The sequence below is a fragment of the Pollicipes pollicipes genome, unplaced genomic scaffold (genome assembly GCF_011947565.3).
Source record: "Pollicipes pollicipes isolate AB1234 unplaced genomic scaffold, Ppol_2.1 Scaffold_3216;HRSCAF=3773_pilon_pilon_pilon, whole genome shotgun sequence".
NCBI lineage: Eukaryota > Metazoa > Arthropoda > Thecostraca > Pollicipedomorpha > Pollicipedidae > Pollicipes > Pollicipes pollicipes.
Window position 1 is genome coordinate 1144098 of NW_023596251.1, and position 19654 is coordinate 1163751.

Sequence of the window (19654 nt, forward strand, 5' to 3'; positions counted from 1 at the left end):
CGATCGTGGAAAATCGAGCGAGGAAGAATGAGACGGAAAAATAATCAAAGTTTCTTTGAGATTCTATGGAACCTGTTGATGGAAGCAGATCCAAGACTCCAACAACCCTATTGTGTTAATCTGCTGGACGCGTTTGGTTGTACGCTGCCGCATTACACAAACACATCCTAACCAATAGGTATTAAACCAAAGCACACACTCTTCCAAAAGAGATCGCGCCAACAGCCCGCACATGGGTTGCAAGCCACTCACATGGCCAGGTACCCCTTATTGTTCGCCTCCTCACCTGTTCATGTAGCTGTTCGGTCTCCACAACCAACGCGAGGTTCTCCGAGGCCATCTCTTCGGCTGATCACAGGGAGGCGAGCCACTTCCCGCGGCTTTCCAGTCTTCTCGTCTCGTCAGTTTTGTCGTCAAACGTTCACGTTGCAGTCTTTGTCCGCGGCAGACCGGCCGTCCCACGCGCCAACGCTCCCTCAGCACACGCACGTGCACATGTACCCATGACGTACACACGCGCGCACTCGTCAGCACATGACATAACCCATTCATTCGACCACTCTGATTCATTCTCACCCATTCATTCGTCCACTCTGATTCATTCTCGGCAGGACGTGGCGACAGGAAGGGGAAGGATAACAACGACTGATGTACACAGTTAACACTTTCCTCCAAAATAGCAATAGCAACACTGCTCAGAATTAACATGCTACGGTATATGTTCGAACAAACTGGAATTACTTAGACTTAGAATTACTATACCAAGACATTCCCAACGCCAATGCTGATTAATCATCCAACGTTTCAGCCAGAGGCGATAGAGCTACAACTCTTGATTGTCCGTGGTGGGCTCAGCGCCACGATAGACCTGCAGCTCAGCGCCGTGACGGAGCTGCAGCTCAGCGCCACGACAGAGCTACAGCTTAGCGCCACGATAGAGCTGCAGCTCAGCGCCACGATAGAGCTGCAGCTCAGCGCCACGATAGAGCTTCAGCTCAGCGCCACGATAGAGCTGAAGCTCAGCACCATGACAGAGCTGCAGCACGTACCTGAGTCGGTGTCTCGCTCCGGCGGCATGGGAGATGAGGATGCCGACAGATGGGTTAATTACATATCGCGAGACTGACCTTCAGTACAACGCGGAATGACAACTGGCAACACGCCTTATTGCGGAAGCCATTCAGAACTTATCAATCCACTGATCGATCAGCCGCGGAGAAGGCGCGTTTAAGCCCACAGAGACTTGGCCACGAGAGTCTAAGATGTCACTCGTGGGCATCAAAGAGATCGAAGACGCTGTCAATATGGCCATCTATGTCAGCCGGTCATCGACAGCAGCGTCATCCAGATTCAGAACCCTCTGTCAATGACATCATCTAAAGAAGCGTGACGTCATTAGCCTCGGACCAGCTTCAGCGCGCGTGCGCGCGCCGCCAGCCGACGGCGCACGGCATGACGTCACACGACCTGCGGCCGGACCACGTGACCAACCCGCTGCACTCACGGTTACACTCGGCGATGTCGGGTGGGTCCCAGACCATGGCGTCACTCGCCGGCTCGTGCACGCACGTCACCTCCTGCCGGTGGCATCAGTACGTGACGTCAGCAGCCGACTTAGAGCGCCACCAGCTGTCGTGAATTTGAGCTCACGCATCATCGGCTTCACTAATGGCTCGCGAACCCGCTGAGGTGGATCGGTCACGTGAAGTCATGCAGGACCACCGGATCGTCGCGTTCAGGTACTGTCAACGTGCTGCGGATGGCGCTGCTACCACAGACCGGCGTGCCAACAGAGAAGCACTGAACGAAGCGCTGCAAACGCACGTGATACGGCCGACGGCATCTGTCAGTCTTCTCCGATAGATGGCAGTGATTACCGCCCGGCGTCGTCAGAGAGCGGGCCGGTCCTCGGCGCACGCGTGGCCGCGCGCCTGGCGCCGCTCACCTGATTCGTGACGTTGAGGTCCCACGTGATGAAGCCCCGCGGACATTTGTAGGTGACCACGTGGTCCATCTGTCGGCCCGGGTAGCCGCCGACCAGCGGCCAGTCCACAGTCATGTCGTCGGCGGGCTGCTCCGGGGGCGCGTCTTCGCAGCGACGCTCTGTCGAGGGTGGCGGCGGCGTCACTGGCTGACCGGCGGCTCCGGTTACACTCATAACGGGGTAGACATGCGCCCACAGTCGGGTGGACAGCTGGTTCAAGCTAGCGCATTGTTGGAACTGTTTGGCTTGCTGACACCCGATGGCTTGCTGACACCCGACGAGATTGTAGAATGCTATAGTGTTACGTTACCATCCTGTCATTCGTCATGTCACCAATACACGGCGATCTTTTACAGGCTGGGCAAGTCCGTTACAGCAGACGTCTCTATCTATTCACCATAAAATGTGACTAGTCTTCATCACATTTCATTCAGTGGTGTGAACAAAGCCCGGCCGTGTCAGCTAAAGCGGATACGTTCCCGGCCAGCATGAGGACCAGAGCACTGCCGCTGGAAAACTGCTTGACTAACGTCATGGGTCGCGCTCACTGTCGCAGTCTAGTCCACCCCGCCGCAGCGGTGCTACCGGCACATCTCACCACTGCTACCGGCACATCTCACCGCTGCTACCGGCACATCTCACTGCTGCTCCCGGAACATCTCACCACTGCTGCTGGCATACCTTACCACTGCTACCGGCACGTATCACCACTGCTACCGACACATCTCACCACTGCTACCGGCACATCTCACCGCTGCTACCGGCATATCTCACTGCTGCTACCGGCACATCTCACCATTGCTGCTGGCATACCTTACCACTGCTACCGGCACATATCACCACTGCTACCGGCGCATCTAATCACGCCCGTCCCCGAACCGACAGCCCGAGGCTGCACAAGAGCCAGCCTCCATTTCTCTCCACTCCCTCATCGCTCTACCCACTGCCTCGGGCGTCCGCCGGTCCATCGGTCGGCTTCACTCACTGCGGCAGGCTGGCACGCTCTCAGGCTGCCACACCTTGGTGTCGAGCAGACACTCGACAGAGCGCTGCGCTCCGCCGCCGGGGAACTCCCAGCCCGGCGGGCACGTGTAGTTGCTGACGATGATGCCGTACGACAGCTGCTGGTCGGCCAGAGGCGCCGGCGGGCGGTCTGGGCAGGGCATCACTGCCGGCGCGCGGAGGGCGTCACTGCACGCCGCGGGTCGCGTCACGCAGGGGGGGGGGCGGGGCGAGGCAGGGCGGTTGGTCTGCCGAGGTCGCATCAACGGCTAGCGGGTGCGGCAGCGCCGGAACCCCGTCTGTACCAGCAGGCCAGCATCAGAAGGTTTTCAAAGAGGTCGCCGGGAGAACGTGGTGTGGTTCAGGGCTGCACGCACGGATCGGGGGCATAGGGGTCTGGACCAGGCAAGACGGCCTCCATAGAGCTCGGTAGGCGAAGGTGGCATGGTTCAACAGCACAAGGCGCACAACCTGGAAGGTCACCACGAGGCCCGGTGGTCGTGGCATCCGACGGCGCGACGCTCGGCCGCCGGAGCTCACCGATGCAGTCCTCGACGCTGGTCAGCGACCAGTTGCCGTCCGCCTGGCAGGTGACGCTGCGCTCTGTGGCACCGTCGCTGGGGAAGCCCCAGCCCACACCCGCCGTGCACCAGTAGCGCACCTGCCGCGCAGACAGTGACGTCATCACACGCGGGCACGAGCCGGCCGCGGGCGCCGGCCGATTCGTGGCGCAGACGTGCGCGCGGAACCTGGCTCCGAGATGGCGTGCGTGTGTGTTGTGCACGCCGCAGGAGTCCAGACACACAGCGCCAGTGTGAAGCATGGTTTTGACGAAGAGGGATACAGGCTGACTATGGCGCACGCACTGCGGAATAATTCATTTTAGCAGAACGTGCTGAGATTAAGTGAAAGTCACGCAACAATGGTTGTGTGTAAACTTAAGTAATTGTGTATGAACACAACTAATTGCGCGTGAGGGTGTGATAGTTGCATGTAGTGTATAGAGCCTTACAGGAGCACAGGCGTCGAAGGTGACCTTGACGCGCGGAGGAGTTTAGAGTGGGCGGAGCATACGCAGGAGCTGATGTTGAGCGTCACAAGGGGAGGAGTCGAAGGCGGGCGCAAGACACGCGGGAGTCGAAGGCAAGCGGAAGGCACGCAGGAGTCGACGATGCATGTGGAGAAGTCGGAACAGAACGTGACGTGCGGAAGGGTCGAAGGCGAGCGTGACGTACGGAGGAGCTGTAGGTGAGCGTGTCGTTGTCCCAGTCGGAGGAGACGGCGAGAAGCGGCGCCGGCGGCGGGCCAGCGCAGTCGAAGGGCTGGCAGGCGGGCAGCTGGGGCCGCGACCAGCTCTGCGACGCCTCGCACCGCACCGTCAGCAGCTGACTCCAGTTGGACGGGTTTGTCTGCCAGTCATCCTCCGGCTGGCGCGGCTCACCCTCGAACACGTGACCTGGTCAACGGCAGCGGACGTGTGAACACGTGACCTACAGGACGGCGGCAGGCTTTCTCCTCCATTACGTGATCTGGCGAACACCAATTGACGTGCTGCGCACCACCCAAGCACGTGACTTGACGGCCACCAGGGCCGCGTTCTCCATTACCAACAGCTGTCCACAAGTTGCAACCTATGACGTCAGCGGTAAGTGTGTCACAACTGCTGCTACGGCTTGGGCAATAGTCGCTTGTGTATGACGTATTAACTTGCATTGTCATCGGTAGCAACTCAAGTAGGTACTTTGCCAATGAGGAACGCGGTCCAGTGGACTGATCTCCCCTCAAGCATGTGACCTAGGCAACACCAACGGACATGTCATACGTGTGACCTGGCCACAAACAACAGCGCACCTCATCAACCGTGGCCCCGAGCGCTCAGCCCACTTCAAATGCCGATTCAGTACTGGCTGGCAAGTCATGTATGGTGTTGTGTTCAGTCAGCAACATACTACCTGCATCAAATCTCAGCGCTGTTTCAAGCAGCCAACATCATCTGTTGATAACATTTACCCTTTCCCGCTCTTCTGTCGCCGGCTAGCCCTCCGGCCATTACGTGCCTGTGGGACACTTGAAGGTGATCTCGGTGAGGTACTCGTGCTCCTCGTTCCAGGCCAGGATAGAGGCGTTGTAGGCCGAGTCGGACGCCACCCTGGGTAGCTCCTCCGGGCACCGGACCGCTGGGAGCAGGACCAGACGTGCCGTCGGCGCCGGCACGCGCACTTGGCTTCACAAGGGGTTCGTCTCTAAACGGAATCAATTGTTCTCCGCGGGACGTTTGGGAAGGGACAATTTTTTAAATAAGAAATTGGGACAAATACTTAAATAGATTGGTGCAGCCAAAGAAATGTCGTAATCCCCAAAAAACGTTTTTGAGCCCGAAAACATTTCAAACAGTTAAGACTGACACGTTTGGGCTTTCGGCCTCAATGTTGTTGGCTAAGCTGCTGCCAAAGTGAAAATATCACCAGATCATATTTGGTCTGTCCTCTGTTAGTGCAGGTTCGAAACCTTTCAGCATATTCAGTCATAAGAGAAACCTTCGGCGAAATGGAAAATACTGAATGACTAAAAAAACACGCCGTCTGTCTACAGCTTGGTCTTCAAAAATAAGGGTTCATTGCCTGAAGAAAACTGATCAGTTCTAAACGAGACCATGATTCCAGCATGGCTTCTTCGTAGAACATGCCGAATGGGTGTCATGACCTACTGGAAATTGCTGTGGAGTAAAAAATATAAACAAGTAAAAAACGTACAGCACCCCCGCCCTAATGGCTAACGTAACATTTGTGATGAAAATAAGCTGTCTAACAGCTCTACGCTCTCGCGTCTCGATGAAAGTGTTGTGCGTTAATTCTTGTCCGATAGGCAGCGAGAATAGCCAAACACACCATGAAATACCCATGATTATCTCGTCCACGCAATAATCGTAGTCATGATCGTACGAAAACTGGGCAACGATACTAAGTTCGCAATCTAGCGTGTCCATACACACAATACACACAAGCAACTACAAGTGGTTGGGACTGACACGCAAGATGCACAATACACACAAGTAGTTGCGACAAACAGGGCTGATGACGTCATACGCCAGCTCCGCCCGGCGCCCCATCGGCCGCGCGCGTCAGCTGTTTACGCTGGCAGGTGGAGTTGAGCTGCGGTGCCTCCTCCCAGGTCCAGTTGCCGCACGTGACCTGCACTTCCGGCGTGTTGTTGAAGTCAAAGTGATATCCCTCGGGGCAGGTGTAGATGATGGATTGATGCTGCGGGTGAGGCGGCCCTTGTCACTGCGCTGCGTTCGCTCTCGGGCCAAAGCGAAGCCTCCCGCCCCCTGACACCCCCTCCCCACGCCGCCAACGCGAGGGCCACGCCCAGTCCAGTTCGCCGCGCGAGTCACCGCTACCGTTCCGCGCTGCCTTCCATTGCTGGTATGGGACGCGGCACACGTCGTCACGACGTTTTTGTGGAGTGCCAGCGGCTGCCGCCGGCGCATTAGCGCTCTGAGGTCAGACGGCCAAGCCGGCGCTGATCGCGGTGCCGGCCCTCCAGCGAGACCGCCGTCGCCGACGGCCGTCCACACACTGCCGGCGCCGCGGCAGCGGCCGCCGCCGTCGCCGTCGCCGCGCCAGCCGGTCTCACCTGTTGCAGGTCTGTGACGCCGTCCCAGCTGGAGGTCCAGTTGACGCGCCACCGGTCGGCCGGCATTTCGTCCTGCAGCGGCGGCCGCGGCGGCGTGTCGTAGCAGGTGACGATGGGTCTTTCGAAGTAGCAGTAGGGCAGGCAGCGCTCCAGGCGCGTGGCGTGGCCCGTGCCGTTGACCTCTGGCCGCCCAGACACGCAGCGTCAGACGACGGTCACGTGACAGCCGGCGGGCTGAGAGGCCCACGTGACCTGCGGCGCCCGTCTGCCGGCTCCAGACGACGGTCACGTGACTGCCGGCGGGCTGAGAGGCCCACGTGACCTGCGGCGCCCGTCTGTCGGCTCCAGACGACGGTCACGTGACGACGGTCTGGCCTCACCTGTGGCGCACCAGGGCTCGAAGATGTCGGCCGGGTTCAGCGACGAGCAGTTGTGGTACTCGATGCCGTCGTCGGGGTTCGTGAAGGGGAACGTGCACTGGCGGCCGCGCTCCGAGTAGCACGCTGCAACGAGGTATCAGCGTGTCAGCGTGTCAGCGTGTCAGCGTGTCAGCGTGTCAACGTGTCAGCGCTCCAGCGTGTCAGCGTGTCAGCGTGTCAGCATGTCAGCATGTCGTGTCAGCGTGTCAGCATGTCAGCATGGCAGCATGGCAGCATGTCATCGTCTCAGCGTGTCAGCGTGCCAGCGTGCCAGCGCGTCAGCGTGTCGGCGTGTCACCGTACTAGCGCGTCAGCGTGTCGGCGCGTCAGCGTGTCAGGAGGCGATGCCGTGCCATCACAGCGCTCAGCATCCACAAGCACCGGAGTCGGGCGAGGCAAGCCAGGCGTGAGCCTGACGAGTCGTGGAGAGCGGTCGGGTGTTTCGATCATGGCAGCGGGCTGAGAGGGGTGGGAGTAGGTAGTGGTGTGGGGTTGGGGGGGGGGGGGGGAGTGGGGCGCGCCCCCGCTGAGGGTCGCTCGAGTCGTGGTACTGACCAGTGTGCTCGCAGACGGCCTGATGCGCCTCGTCGCACTCCTTGCGAACCCAGTTGTCGTGGTTTCTCACGGTGGTGTCCAGCACCGCACACTTCTCACTCCAGATGTCGTCCTCTGTCGGCGGGCGGGGAGGGGGGACGGTGTCGGTGACGTCACACTTTCGGCGAGGCACCGAGAGGGTTGGGGTTTCGGCGATCAGTGCCCTCTGCGTCAGTGTTTAAAGTGCAAACATATTGATAGCCATATTGATAGTTGTCCTCCGGGTGATAAAGGATAATTACGCATAGCAAGTGTTTCATAGCTGCCAAAACACCTAAGTCCTATGGGAGAGCCAGCCACAGCCAAAGCTGATCGCGGGCCAGGCCCGCAGAAGCCCGACAGCGTCATCAGGTCTCTGAGGAGCATGGTGCGCTTGCGAGAGGCGACGTCACGCACGGTCACGAGGAGCCTATCGATGAAGCTGATCGATTTCCACGTCCGCTACCCTGCATACTGGGTTCTCTGGGCAGAACAGCCACAAAACACGCCGTTCGGTGCATGGCTCGGCGTACAGTCCCGGCCCACGCCAATCAGTCCGCACACGCACGCACACACACACGCACACACACGTACGCACACATGCATGCGCACACACACACACGCACACACACACACACGCACGCACACGTACGCACACATGCATGCGCACACACACACACACGCACACACGCACACACGCACACACACGTACGCACACATGCATGCGCACACACACACACACGCACACACACACACACACGCACACACACACACGCACGCACACGTACGCACACATGCATGCGCACACACACACACACACGCACACACGCACACACACACGCACACACGCACACACACACACACACGCACACACACACACGCACACACACAACACACACACACACGCACACACACACACACACACACACACACACACACACACACACACACACACACACACACACACACACACACACAGACACGCACACACGTGCACGCGCACGCGTCGTTCCAGTACATCCACCGGCCGCCGCCGTCGCCGGCGGCCCGCGGCCGGTGACCACTCACGTGTGGCGCCGGCCCCCATGTCCTGCACTCCCTGGCTGCGGCGCGTGTTGTGAAAGGTGACGAGCCGTCCCCAGCGGTCCAAGCTGCCAGGCCCGGTGCGCTCGTTTTCGACGTCGGCCGCCTCGACGCGGCCGCGGTAGCGGATCCAAGCGGGGGCTCTGTTCTGCCCCTGCTTGCTGTACACATAGCCCTGAAACAGCCGACTGGCGTGGTGAGCTGCCGCCGGCGACGCAACAGAGGCACCATCCTCGGCAGCAGCGCCATCTACGAGCAGCTCACTAACACCTGCGCTGGGTAGGGTCCTGTGGGGCGGGGCAGAGGGCGAGTTTGCATGGTTTTCTTCCAGGCGCGCTTGCAGAGCAGCTTGTGTGCTAGTCGTACAGAGAGTGATAGCTTCCGCGCCTTGTCTACCTTTCTCTCCCTTCCTCCCCCTTCCTTCCTCCCTTCCTGGTCCCTTCTTCCTGCTCCCTCCCTCCCTCCCTTCTCCCTCTCTTCCTCCTTCTTCCCTCCCTGCCCCTCCTCCCTCCCTCCCTCCCTTTTTTCCTCCTTTCCTCCTCCCTCCTTCCTGCACTATTTCTATCTATTTATTCCTCCTTCTACACTATTTCTATCTCTAGCTCTATCGCTATCTCTATCTTCATCTCCATCTCCATCTCCATCTTCATCTCTGTCTTTATCTCTCTCTGTCCCTCTCTCTCTCTCTATCTCTCTCTCTCTCTCTCTCTCTCTCTCTCTCTCTCTCTCTCTCTCTCTCTCTCTCTCTCTCTCTCTCTCTCTCTCTCTCTCTCTCTCTCTCTCTCTCTCTCTCTCTCTCTCTCTCTCTCTCTCTCTCTCTCTCTCTCTCTCTCTCTCTCCTCTCTCTCTCTTCTCTCTCTCTCTCTCTCTCTCTCTCTCTCTCCTCTCTCTCTCTCTCTCTCTCTCTCTCTCTCTCTCTCTCTCTCTCTCTCTCTCTCTCTCTCTCTGTCCCTCTCTCTCTCTCCCTCTCTCCCTCTCACACACACTCTTCCACCCTCGGCCCTCTATCTTCGTACCAGCAAGCCTTGGTGCATGAGTGACGAGGTGACCAGCACCAGGTCCGTGTTCGGGCCCGCCATCCGGCAGTCGCGCTGCTTCACCCAGTAGCTGCCGTCGGCCGTGTCGCTCATGGAGACGCAGTTGTAGCCGCTGTGTAATAGTGGGTCGTAGCCGGCGGGGCAGGCGGGCGGGCCTGGCGGTGATCCCCCGGTCAGGGCGCCCGCCGCACAGCACCGTCCCATCCACAACACTCAGGCAGCAGCGACGCTCGACAACTAGCCTTGTCGAGCTGGCTAGCTCGGGCACCGGGCGCTGGAGCACCGTCCCATCCACAACACTCAGGCAGCATCGACGCTAGACAACTAGCCTTGTCGAGCTGGCTGCTCGGGCACCGGACGCTGGAGCGCGACCCTGCAGCGCTTGAGTGGGGACCACATGCTGCCGGCTTAAGACCAAACTCCATGATAGGCCTCGTGGCAGCCTCCCGCACCAAGAACCAAGCGAACCACGCGTGTCAGGTGTCACACAAGTCGGCCACCCTGCGAGTCCGCCGGCGAAGGAGAGCGCCTCTTTCAGCACGTCCCCGCGGCCGGTCGTACCGCTGTACTGGCAGACGTAGTCGTGTCGCTGGCTGCAGGCCGCCTCCCGCCAGCTGACGAAGTCGTCGGCCTCGGTGGCAACGGTGCAGGCCGGCGCCGCCAGCGTCGGCGGTGCCGCAAAGCGCGTGTGGTCGGTGGCGTTGAACGCCTCCTCGTCCGGGTAGGTCAGACCCGTGTCGTCCGGTTCGTCCGAGCTGAGACCCACCCAGTAGGAGGAGCGGCCCACTGCGGACACGAGACGGAACGAGTGAGAGAGGGCGTGGCAGGGCGCCCCCTCCCCTCCCGCGCCCGCTGCTCTGGAGCGCACGGCGCGGTCCGGAGCTACACGTGGAGGTCAAAGGACACGAGGTTTGAGGAGCGTTTCTGACCGCGGCGACTCCGCGGATCACGGTATGATCTCAGAACTGATAAGTGAGAACATGTAAGGCCTTTGGGAGTGGAACAGAGCGAGTCCCACGATGTGTTTAGCCGTGACGTCACACGTGATCTATCACGGCCAGCCGCCGACCCAAGAGTGGCGGAGCGACGCTGGCGCTGTCGGGATGACGTCACCCTACCTGACGTCATCAGTTGGCTCAGGAAGGCGGCCTCTCGCACGTCGCGATCGGCGGCCACGAAGCTGGCGTGGAAGGCGCAGCGTCGCTCGGCTTCGGCGTAGGCGGCGTCCGTCTCGTCCTCGGCCTGCACCTGCGGGAGCCGAGCGCGCCCGTCAGTGGCCCGGCCCCGGTCACAGTCGGAGGCGTCGCCGCGGCCGGGCACGCGTCCGGACGGGCGACGGCGGCGCTGGTCTGCTGGCGGTGATCATCGGAGGCAGCGGCGACGGCAGCGGATGTCGTAACCTGGGCCGAGTGCGGGTGCCAGCAGCCGTTTGCGACGCCATGCCAGCAGCCGTTCTAATCTGCGACACCAGCACCTACTCCATCCGCGTCCTCAACCAGCGTCCGCCCAGTCCTCTGCCCCGGAGACAGCTCCTCGTGTCCTGTCCGTACTCTGAACGCACCGGCTGTGTGTCCATCGCACCGCCGCGGACACACACCAGCAGGAGCACCATTTCACATGCAACGCGTTTTTGGACGGCAGACTGCAAACATCCGCGGCCGCAGCATACCACAGCGGCAGACGGTTCCGGCTGGCACCTTGTAGCAGTTGCCTTGGTGTCGGACGAAGCCGGTCGGGCAGCGGGTGCTCCCAGTGTACTCGCAGAGGTGACTCCGCTGCTCCCCGCAGTCGACCACAGCGTAACCGCCGTCCTGGACAGCCATGCAGCCGCCGGGCAGCTGGCCACCCAGCACTGTCGAGGCCGGGGTGGTCTGGTTCGCGGCGTCCTCGGCCAGGAGTCCGCCGGGCAGCGGCATGGCCGCAAGCACCGCGGCCAGTAAGGGGACTCCGCCACTGTCGGCAGTCGGGCCCCGACGTGTCAGTGGACGTGTCCCGGCGTCTGGCCCCGTGCTACAGGACCTGTAACTCAGCTTCTACCACAGAGACACGCCGGTCCGACTTCAGCAGGATGTGACGGCCACACGACTGTCAGCTGTTACACGCGCGGACCCGACACCCGACGACAGCTGAACGACGGTCAGGCGCGGAGCTCGGTGTCGGAGCTCGGCAGCGTCGCTGGAGCGGCTGACCCGCCCGCTCGGCAGGGTCAGGCCCACCCACCAGCCAGCCCATCTGTCCGTCAGCCTCTACCGCAGCCAGCCCATCTGTCCGTCAACCCCTGCCACAGCCTGCCCACTTGTCCGTCAGCCTCTACCGCAGCCAGCCTATCTGTCCGTCAGCCCCTGCCGCAGCCTGCCCACTTGTCCGGCAGCCTCTACCGCAGCCTGCCCACCTGTCCGTAAGCCCCTACCGCAGCCTGCCCATCTGTCCGCCAGCCCCTGCCGCAGCCTGCCCACCTGTCCGTCAGCCCCTGCTGCAGTCGGTCGTCGGCTCCAACCCAGGCGCCCTTGGTCACGTTGTTGGCCAGGTACCACAGCATGCTGAGTCGGACATGGGGCCGCACCAGCCGGCTTTTGCCGTCCGTGGAGCGGGCGCACTCCACCTGGGGACCGGAAACGGGTCACCGATCGGGCTGTCACACAGCGAGTCACACGGTCCGTCACACGGCCTGTCACGTCACACGGTCCGTCACGTCGCACGGTCCACTACGTGGGCGGCAGGACACATGGTCCCGTAACGCCACAGGTACGTCAAGTCCGTCATAGGTCCCACCACACGACTCGTCACATGGCCCGTCACACAGACAGTCACACGGTCTGTCACAATACCCTTCAGCTTCCGCCACCACTTGTGGCGGCTGACACCATCAGGGGTGGTCTCCACATGGACCCAGTCGGCGGCTGACACCATCAGGGGTGGTCCCCACACGGACCCAGTCGGCGGCTGACACCATCAGGGGTGGTTCCCCACACGGACCCAGTCGGCGGCTTGAAATCCCATCAGGGGTGGTTCCCCACACGGACCCAGTCGGCGGCTGACACCATCAGGGGTGGTCCCCACACGGACCCAGTCGGCGGCTGACACCATCAGGGGTGGTCCCCCACACGGACCCAGTCGGCGGCTGACACCATCAGGGGTGGTCCCCACACGGACCCAGTCGGCGGCTGACACCATCAGGGGTGGTCCCCCACGGACCCAGTCGGCGGCTGACACCATCAGGGGTGGTCCCCACACGGACCCAGTCGGCGGCTGACACCATCAGGGGTGGTCCCCACACGGACCCAGTCGGCGGCTGACACCATCAGGGGTGGTCCCCACACGGACCCAGTCGGCGGCTGACACCATCAGGGGTGGTCCCCACACGGACCCAGTCGGCGGCTGACACCATCAGGGGTGGTCCCCACACGGACCCAGTCGGCGGCTGACACCATCAGGGGTGGTCCCCACACGGACCCAGTCGGCGGCTGACACCATCAGGGGTGGTCCCCACACGGACCCAGTCGGCGGCTGACACCATCAGGGGTGGTCCCCACATGGGCCCAGTCGGCGGCTGACACCATCAGGGGTAGTCCCCACACGGACCCAGTCGGCGGCTGACACCATCAGGGGTGGTCCCCACATGGGCCCAGTCTGACAATACTCGTTGGACGGAACTACAACATCAGTGCAAACTTCAGAGTTCAATTCAACTGAGGACTACCATGGGAAAATGAGCGCGGAAGACATGTAGACTATGCTTTGAGGTCTGCTCACGTTCGGGGTGTTTTGCTGACTGTTGACGGTACTAAAATGAGCTCAGTTGCAGTCGAAAGTGACAGTCTTCAGGTAAAGGTACAGCAAGAGATATCATGCCTGCAGAGAGACACTCATCCACGTACAGACACGCCATCCCACCGCATAGACACAGTCACAAAGGGAGGTCAATGACGTGGTTGTTTGCATGTACATACTCCGAATTCACGCGACCACATAAATGGGGAACTTCTTGCGTCCATGGCAATGAGAAATCGTGAAGAGTTGGCAGACCGGCTCAGACGAAAAGCCTTATACGCAGCTTAAGATCAGGTCTCACTTTCACCGAAATTCATTTAATGCACCTTGAAGCCAGAAGATATTGCCACTGAAGCTCGTTGAACAGTGCCAAAAGGAAAACACGCCATCGGGATAAGAAGGTTTTCTTGGGCGGATTTTATCGTTCGCATCGTTCGCATCTATCGGGCACATCGTTGTGAATGTCGGCTGCCTTCACTTACCTCCGCCTGGACAAATGTCATGGTTTCGTTGACCAGTCGGAAGCAGCGGCTCTTGTGGAACATTGGAAAGCTTTTTGGACAGATCCTATTGTTGATCTCACGTCCTGAAATTCACGAACAGAAATGGTGATCGATCGCAACTAACATCTGCACTGAAAACACTGACCCATTGCACTCGTTGCACTTACATTGTACCGATGACATAAATAGCATTCGTGTTACATACGAGCCGGCCCATACGGCTGGCATTCCAGGCGGACCCGGCCAACGCCACACCTGTGCTCGCGCTTGAAGTGCATAGCAGGCCAGAGCCCGCTTCACACACCGTGGGAGACCCAGGACTGTTAGTGTCCACAGACCTCGCCCAAGCGCCCCTGCTGCGGGCGTTCGGAACGCTCTGAGCAGCACACGGGCCGGCCCTGGTGCCGGCCTTCCAGCCACAGACGGAGAGCCTTGGCAAGCAGCCCGGGCCGGCGCTGCCAGGCCACGCACCCCTGTAGTGGCAGGCGTAGTGGGCGCGCAAGCTGCAGGGTTGGTGTTTCCATCTGTAGCGCGAGCTCTCGGACCCTGCCACCATCTCGTCGCTGGACATGGCTATGCAGTCGTGGCCGGCCGCTCCGTCGCCGTCCAGCAGCCACGCTGGGGATCGCACGAGTCAGCAGAAGGCTCGCGCGCCACGTGAGGTCACGTGGCATCGAACAGAGCTCACACTCCGGGTCACACCTAGTAGTCCGGGTCATCTTGTCGGCGGGACGGTGGCACGCGGGACATCTGGTTCCTATCGTCGTCCGTGCGGTGACAGGTATGGCGAAGGCACTGGGTCACCAGCAAAGTGACCCAGTGCTGTTATCTAGAGCAGTCTGCTACTCTTAAAAGCTTATTGATTGTAAAAAGACAGTTTTTCCATCACATCTGATGCCTGCCTCAATACCTTTCAATGCGTAATATTCCGTTTAACGTGCCTACTTACATGCCATGGTGAACCCAGTGGGGGAGAAGCGGTCACCGAACGAGGTGATGTAAGACGTCCCCTTCCCGTCTATGCGGTCAATTCCTAGCCAAATATTTTCCCTCTCAATTTCATCCGTGTTCAGCTCCATGGCCATGTAGCGGAAGAAATGTGCCTGAAACGCGTAGAAAAAGGCTTTAAATCTGTTCGTGGGTCAGCAAGCAAATTTCAACATGCTTCAATGGTCAAATCTGGGCACCGCGAGAAAAGCTTCAATAGCATATACAACAAAGCAGCAATATAGCATATACAATAGCAATAACAACGTCTAACTCCCTCATCACCCTCGGCGTCAGATCCCCTGTGAGTCTGCTGGAACACTGCGACACACCCTTCGCCTCAGTCTCAAAATCGAATGCATGCAAAATGTTTGAAAAGACACCATTTTTCGGAAACATGCCCTCCAGGCGCGCCTAAGGTTCAGCTTTAGAATATATATGTTTTATGATGAACGATACAATGGCAATACAGCAAAACTCATAGGGACCAAGTGTGCCAAAACGATGCAAATGATGCAAAGATGCCAAAATGATCAAAATACAACAACCTTCGGCTCCTGGCTATCCACAGGCTGCAAGATGATTCTAGGTACATTATCAAAAGCATGACAGCTCACATACTCTTTAGTTTACGTCGCGTCCTTTTGAAGAGACTCAACTCAGGAGTCGGCTACCGATAGAAAGTATGTCCTTGGGAGGTATGCACTGAAGCATATCCAGGTGATGAAAACAGTTCGATCAATACTGCATCACACACCAAAACAGGGTTTTAAAAACGAGAGAATGCTGAGCACCGTGCGCAGATCAGCACCCGCGGTTCACCCGCTGACAAGAACCAAAGGCCTGCAACTAGGCACTGCGCTCAGAGCGTGCCTCGGATTCCGAGTGTGTCGTTACCCACGCGTTGCTCGTTACCAATCTGTTGTTCCTTACCATCCGATGAAACCGCTATACAAAATGAGGACGCTTTCAGGACTTTGTATATAAAGGAATAGTAAAATATGTGTCAGGCGTTAGCACTCCTTACCCCGCTCTTCCCCTCCTGCCCCCTCCTTCCCCTCACCCTTTCGTGGCTAGGAGACGTTGGCACTCCCTACCCCGCTTTTTCCCCTCCAACCCCCTCCTTCCTTTCACCCTTCGTATCTAGGAGACGTTGGCACTCCTTACCCCGCTCTTCCCCTCCTGCCACCTCCTTCCCTTCACCCTTCCGTGGCTAGGAGACGTTGGCACTCCTTACCCCGCTCTCCCCCTCCTGCCACCTCCTTCCCTTCACCCCTCCGTGGCTAGGAGACGTTGGCACTCCTTACCCCGCTCTCCCCCTCCTGCCACCTCCTTCCCTTCACCCTTTCGTGGCTAGGAAGTGGACCCGGGCATCATTGTGGCATCGCGTCCGAAGCACCACGACTGAAGCCAAGCGGTGGCACTTAAGATGGCCAGCGTCGATAGTCCCAACAGATACACAAGTCCTCGTCAGCGGCGCCGTGCTTCGCTGAACGTCCTCGTCAGCAGCGCCGTGCCTCGCTGAACGTCCTCGTCAGCAGCGCCGTGCCTCGCTGAGCGTCCTCGTCAGCAGCGCCGTGCCTCGCTGAACGTCCTCGTCAGCAGCGCCGTGCCTCGCTGAGCGTCCTCGTCAGCAGCGCCGTGCCTCGCTGAAGCCTGACTGGTGTGGTTGATTGTGAGTAGAAGCCTATCCACTTCTGTTTACCGTAGCTCAGGCAGCGGGCCGGCGGGCTATACCTGGCTCCAGTGATTGGGCGTGACGAGCACTGCGCCCTCCTCGAAGCACCGGAGCTCCGCCTCGCGGAACGTGGCCATGTCGTCCGAGAACTTGTAGCACTGGCGGCTGTGAGCGAAGTAGCCATCCGGACAGGACACCTCTGCCGAGCGGGGGCGAGGCCGTGTCAGGGGATCGGCGTAAGGGGGTCGGTGTCAGCGTGTCGATGTCAGTGCGTAGATGTCAGTGTGTCAATGTCATCGTGTTGGTGTCAAGGTGTTCGTGTCAGTATATCGGTGACAGTGCGTCCGTGTCGGTGCCAGTGGGTCGGTGTCAGCGCGTCGGTGTCCACGTGTCGGTGTCAGTGTGTCGGTGTCAGCGCATCAATGTCTGTGTCAGTGGATCGGTTTCAGCGCGTCCGTGTTAGTGCCAGTGCGTCCGTGTCGGTGTCAGTGCGTTAGCGTCGGTGTCAGTGTGGCAGTATCGATGCCAGCGTGTCGGTGTTAGTGATGACGCCAGTGTGGCAGTGTCGATGTCAGTGTGCCATTGCTGTTGTGTCATTATGAATGCCGGTGTCAGTGTGGCAGTGTCCGTGTCGTCCACGCACTAGTGTCGGCGTCAGTGTGTCATTGTTAGTGGCAGCATCAGTGTCAGTGCGTTAGTTTCAGTATCAATGTATCAGTGTCAATGTGAGTATGCCGGTATTAGTGTGTCAGTGACAATGGCAGTGCGTCAGCGTCTGTGTCGCTGTCAGTGCACCGGTGTTGGCGTCAGTGTGACGGTGTTAATGGCAGCATCAGAATCAGGCGTCTGTATCAGGGTCAATGTGCCGGTGGGTGTCAGTGTGTCAGTGCCAGGCTACTGCTGGCGTCTGCGTCAGCGTCCGTCGGCCGCGCTGCGGTGGCACAGGGCAGCGAGACACCGCCACATCCGCCGGGGGACTCAGCGACTAACGCCAATCAGTGCGGACATCCAACAGCAGACCGAGTGTCTGAGAGTGGCGCTCATGAGATGCAGATGATGAGATGCTCATGAGAGCAGCGCTCAGAGTGGCGGTCACCGGCCGCTAAGTCGACTTGCGCGTTGAAACGTGCTCGGGAGGCTGCGCTGCCGGGCGCCGGCCGTCAGCAGCGCTCCTCGCCGCGAAGGGCGGCGCGCGCGGCCAAACGCGTTCGCCGAGGCCGCTGCTCCGCCCGCAGTTCTCACCGCTGGGAAGCCCTGAGCAGATGAAGCGCTCCGGCGTCACGTCCGTCTCGACAACGGCGGTGAGCGGCACCGCGGCGTCGGGCCGCAGCCGGAAGTTCCACGCAGATTTGCTGGGGCTGGCGCAGTCGTACTGACCCTCGTACGTGAAGCTCACGTTCGGCTGCAGCCAGCCCAGATGCCTTCCGCTCCTGCAACGGAACGCGCGAGTCCAGGGCGAGGTTAACTGTGGCGGCGAACGCAACTCGACGACGGGTCACGGAGACAGGCCTCAGCGGGCGGAGCTAGGTGCTCGGGCAGACGTACGCGCTGGGACACGGCACTGCCGTCCACCTCTGGCGAGTGGAAATGGCTCCCACCGACGGCCGCTGAGACCCAACCGACACAGAGCGACCGGTCGATCCGTTTAGTTAGCTCTCGCTACCAGCTGCCTGGCACGCACGGCGAACGCCCTCCACCGAACGTGTTGCGCAACGGGCCCGCCCGGCCGGCGAGCGCTCGCCCGTCCTCCTCGTCCCCGCAAGGCGCCCCACTCACACCGAGTAGGGGGACAGCATGGCTTCGGTATCCCGGAGTGTTCTCGGCGTGATAGACGGGAAGGCGTTTCGGCACGACACCATGCCCACGTAGTACTGGGAGTCGATCGGCAGGTGGTTGGGCAGCCACTGGAGAAACTCGTTCAAGGTGTCGTTGCTGGAGAAGCTCATGAGGTCCTCGCCTCGGGCCGCGCAGCGTGCCTCGGCCCGAGTGAAGGTCACTTTGTCGTCCAGGTCGATGCCCAGACATCGGTCTGGGGTATGTAGGCGTCAGCAGGGGTCAGCAAGGGTCAGCAGGGGTGAGAATGGGTCAGCAGGGGTCAGCGGCGGTCAGCATGGGCCGGACGGGGTCATCAGTGGTTAGCATGGGTCAGCAGGGGTCACCAGGGGCGAGCAGGGGTGAACATGGGCCAGCAGGGCTCAGCGGAGAGGGCAGCATGGGCCAGCAAGGGTCGGCAGAGGTCACTAAGTCACGTTCACGACAGGCAGGAACGTCGTCCGGCGGTGACGAGGGGCTCAGAATGTGTGTGTGTGACGTGTGTGTGACAGTGACGTGACAGTGACGGCCACAAGACCGGCTGGACTGTTAACGACGCGCTTTGACAGAGGCTTGGTCAGAAGCCCGGGCCGCTAATAGCCCTGTGTAGCTTTGCTGTGCGAAGCCGCACCAAACGGCGTTTGCATTCATCGGCAGATTCTAATCAGTCCAACTGAGCGCAAGCTGCTTCAGAAACTCCTGCCTGCCAAGCATCTGCTTCTTATCACAGGATGGTGCGTTTATTAATTGCTCACCAGTCACCAATGGCAGGTGTATTCCGTGTGTCACCCAACACTTACCTGCAACATACCTGTCGCCGTTTTCGGCGGAATCACAGCCTCACCTTCGAACAGGTGATAGCCCCACGGACAGAGCTTGCGGCACGATGTGTAAGCGGGTGTGCTGCACGGCAGGATCACCCACTGGAACGGCCTCTGCGTTCGCACGTCCAAGAAGACGCAGCCCGCTGTCGAGGCATCCACGCCGGCCGCCCAGTTGGTGTAGTCTGCGGCGCAGAGGTGAAGAGAGCGCAGGCGTTGGTGGGTCGCTATGTACACTGTGCAGGAGCCAGCAAACTAGACGCTTCCGCTTTCATTGCCATAATGACACCGTGAAAGCTTCCGAAACATGTCAGATTCGATCTCGTGAGAACTAGGCTCTCTTTGATC

General features: G+C 59.9%; 1 protein-coding gene across 1 annotated transcript in view; it reads right to left on the reverse strand.

The window, feature by feature from the left end:
* LOC119090995 (uncharacterized) overlaps positions 1-19654 on the reverse strand; it is a 62568-nt gene continuing 42914 nt past the window's right edge. Inside the window, exons 39-61 of the mRNA XM_037213719.1 lie at positions 19330-19491; positions 18450-18702; positions 17916-18103; positions 16733-16872; positions 14958-15111; positions 14480-14626; positions 13988-14091; positions 12191-12336; positions 11432-11687; positions 10853-10982; positions 10296-10520; positions 9714-9889; positions 8683-8872; positions 7597-7710; positions 7003-7125; positions 6623-6804; positions 6120-6246; positions 5044-5163; positions 4222-4442; positions 3527-3647; positions 2970-3152; positions 1946-2103; positions 1-1577 (exon numbers count right to left, since the gene is read on the reverse strand). Of these exons, the coding sequence (XP_037069614.1) occupies positions 1413-1577; positions 1946-2103; positions 2970-3152; positions 3527-3647; positions 4222-4442; positions 5044-5163; positions 6120-6246; positions 6623-6804; positions 7003-7125; positions 7597-7710; positions 8683-8872; positions 9714-9889; positions 10296-10520; positions 10853-10982; positions 11432-11687; positions 12191-12336; positions 13988-14091; positions 14480-14626; positions 14958-15111; positions 16733-16872; positions 17916-18103; positions 18450-18702; positions 19330-19491 (3785 nt within the window). The 3' untranslated portion in view covers positions 1-1412. The remainder of the gene's footprint in view (positions 1578-1945; positions 2104-2969; positions 3153-3526; positions 3648-4221; positions 4443-5043; positions 5164-6119; positions 6247-6622; positions 6805-7002; positions 7126-7596; positions 7711-8682; positions 8873-9713; positions 9890-10295; positions 10521-10852; positions 10983-11431; positions 11688-12190; positions 12337-13987; positions 14092-14479; positions 14627-14957; positions 15112-16732; positions 16873-17915; positions 18104-18449; positions 18703-19329; positions 19492-19654) is intronic.